Source organism: Hipposideros armiger, unplaced genomic scaffold (assembly GCF_001890085.2).
Source record: "Hipposideros armiger isolate ML-2016 unplaced genomic scaffold, ASM189008v1 scaffold_33, whole genome shotgun sequence".
Lineage (NCBI taxonomy): Eukaryota > Metazoa > Chordata > Mammalia > Chiroptera > Hipposideridae > Hipposideros > Hipposideros armiger.
In genome coordinates this window covers 900,925-903,383 of record NW_017731383.1, presented here as the reverse complement: position 1 = coordinate 903,383, position 2,459 = coordinate 900,925, and the positions used below count along the sequence as shown (strand labels likewise).

The window sequence follows — 2,459 nt, the reverse complement described above, 5'->3', positions numbered from 1 at the left end:
CCCTCCCCCAGGCCTGGTGCAGCCTCCAGGTAGCAGCCTTGCGCCACCTGCAGTGGGGCCGCCAGTGAAGCCCACACGGATGACCAGCCAGGCTTCCCTGAAGGCCAGGCCTTCCAGGGCTGGGCCAGGAGCTCCCTGCCTGAGAGGTAGGCGCTGGGCCCAGTGACCCAGGCGAGAGGGAGGGTGGAAGCCAGGGCTGGGCCAGAAGCATAGCAGGAAGGAGGTGCCCAGTGCCCCAGCAGGTTGGCAAGTGGCTGAGAACAGGTATGTGGGGCTAGCGGGTGGCAAAGCTGGGCACCCAGGCAGGACGGCCCCAGGGAGCCCGTGGGTGCTGGACTGCACCCCCGCGTCCCCCGCTGCTGCACGCTGTGCCAGTCTGGCCTGCTCCCCAGACTCCACCCCAGGCAGGCCAGGCAACTGGGGCTCCCTCATTGTCCCAGATGCCTTTGGTCCCTAAAAAGCGAGCTCCCCACAAGCCCAGGGCACCAGAGGTGGGGACTGCCACAGGTCACAGTCACCCAGGTGGCTGAGCCCCAGGAAGGAAGCGCCCAGGCCCAGGCCTTGGAGGCCGGTCCCTAAGCACAGAGGGCACCCAGGGCTGCTGGGAGTAGGAAGTGGGCATAGCAGACTCTCACGGAAGGGACAGTGACCAATGCCAGGGCAGCCCTGGGCGCCTGCTGCCAGCCGGGGGAGCCCTCCCCCAGTACCCCCCGCCCTCCCAGACCCTGGGCTGCTCCGGCCTCCAGAACACCTTTGCTCTCTCCTCCCCGTGCCCTCCCTGCCTCTGCAGATGACTAATGCCTCAGGGCTCCTGGGAGCAGCCGACGCCCCCCTGGTCTGGGCAGCCTGGCTGCAGCACAAGCCCCAGCCAGCCATGCCCGCCGTGCCCCCCGGGCTGCAGATGGACCGCATGGGGAACAGCTCCCAGGGCACCTCCCAGCTATTCCTCACCACCGCACTGGCCCGCGGCATCTCAGGCATCTTCGTGTGGACCGCCCTGGTGCTCACCTGCCACCAGGTAAGCCCTCCCCTCTGCACCTCCCTCGGGACCTTGCTCTCGGGGGGACATGGCCACAGCTCAGCCTGGCTCTGCTGGGATCATGGGAACTCAAGCGATGGCCTCAGTGCTGACATCAGAGGCTGGGCCGGGCGGAGCAGTGCCAGGGCCTCTCAGAGGTGGCATGGCAGGATGTAGGGGAGGGGCGGTGAGCTCTCCAGAATGTGGCAGGGGAGCCGGGCCTGAAGATGCAGGTCTTCCCGGCTAAGAGCAGAGGGCCCCTCACCTGATGTGTTCCGTCATCGCCTCAGCCTGTTCAGTGAGGTCAGCAGTATTGTCCCATCTTACAGACGAGAAAACTGAAGCTAAGAGAGGTCAGGAGTCTTTCCCAGGCTCCCGTAGCCAGGCTGGGAAAGGTCCTGCTTCCTTCAGAGGCGTGGCACGCCAGGACCCCGGGGAAGGCTGGTGAGGACTTGGACTTTGCTCTGCAGGCTGCTGAGAGCTGGGAGCAGGGTCAGAGCATGGCTGGAGGGGCTGCCCCCTCAAGCTCCTCAGGAGGGAGACGGGACAGAAGCAACGTGCTGGCTTGGAGCAGCCACGGCTGGGAAGATGGGGCAGCCCCCCAGGCGGAGAAGCCAGGCCCAGCAGCAAGGAAGAGTCAGGGACTGGGCAGTGGAGGTCCTGAGGGTTCTCAGAATAACGTGCCTGCCCCGGAGAGGCCGCAGCTGGCGTGGGAGGCAGGCCAGGGAGAGGGCCGCCTGGACGGGAGGGTCAGGACGGACACATGAGGGGCCTCAAACATCAGTGTGGGGGTGTGGCCTTCAGCCTGGTGTTGCTGGGGACCCAGAGAAGGCTGTTGAGGGGGAGCTGCAAACAGAGCTACCCTTCAGGATGGTCAGCTGGCACTGGCCTAGGGAATGGATAGGTGGGTGAGCCCAAGGCAGGGGGCAGTCAGGAGACTGGCAGGCAGGGAAGTGGGTGGCCCTCTATCAGAGTCACCTGCTGTGTGGCCTCAAATAACCAGATATAACGTAGTCACGGCAAGTGTGGAAGGGGGGGGCCCGGTGGACTGTGGTGCAGCTGACAGGGTGTGAGGAGGCGGTCCCTTCTTGTGGGGGCCATCAGGGAGGGCTGCCTGGAGGAGGCAGTATTTGCGCTGTCTTACCCAGCTGCCCTTGGGCATCTGGATAGGTAGACTGGACAGGTAGGTGGCACGTTTGTATTGGCACAGAGCCACACCTTCCTGCCTGGTGGCAGAATGGCTTTAGGTCTGGTGTAGGCTGTGATTTGCAGGACAAGGAGCAGCAAGCGGGACAGGCACCCGGCATCCTGAGTCGGGCAGTCCCAGTCCCAGCCACAGTCTGGGCCTTGGTTTCCCCCTCTGTCTAGCCTGGACCTTCTGTAACTTGGGGACTGGCTGTGTGTGTGTGTGTGTGTGTGTGTGTGTGTGTGTGTGTGTGTG

General features: G+C 64.7%; 1 protein-coding gene across 4 annotated transcripts in view; it reads left to right on the top strand.

Moving 5' to 3' along the window:
* The first annotated feature begins 6 nt into the window (after nt 1-6).
* TMEM184A (transmembrane protein 184A) overlaps nt 7-2,459 on the top strand; it is a 7,475-nt gene continuing 5,022 nt past the window's right edge. The window contains exons 1-2 of one of the 4 annotated variants that reach the window (XM_019637465.1): nt 7-146; nt 791-1,018. In XM_019637465.1, the coding sequence (XP_019493010.1) occupies nt 791-1,018 (228 nt within the window). In that variant the 5' untranslated portion in view covers nt 7-146. The other 3 variants (XM_019637466.1, XM_019637464.1, XM_019637467.1) reach the window with 3 other exon arrangements.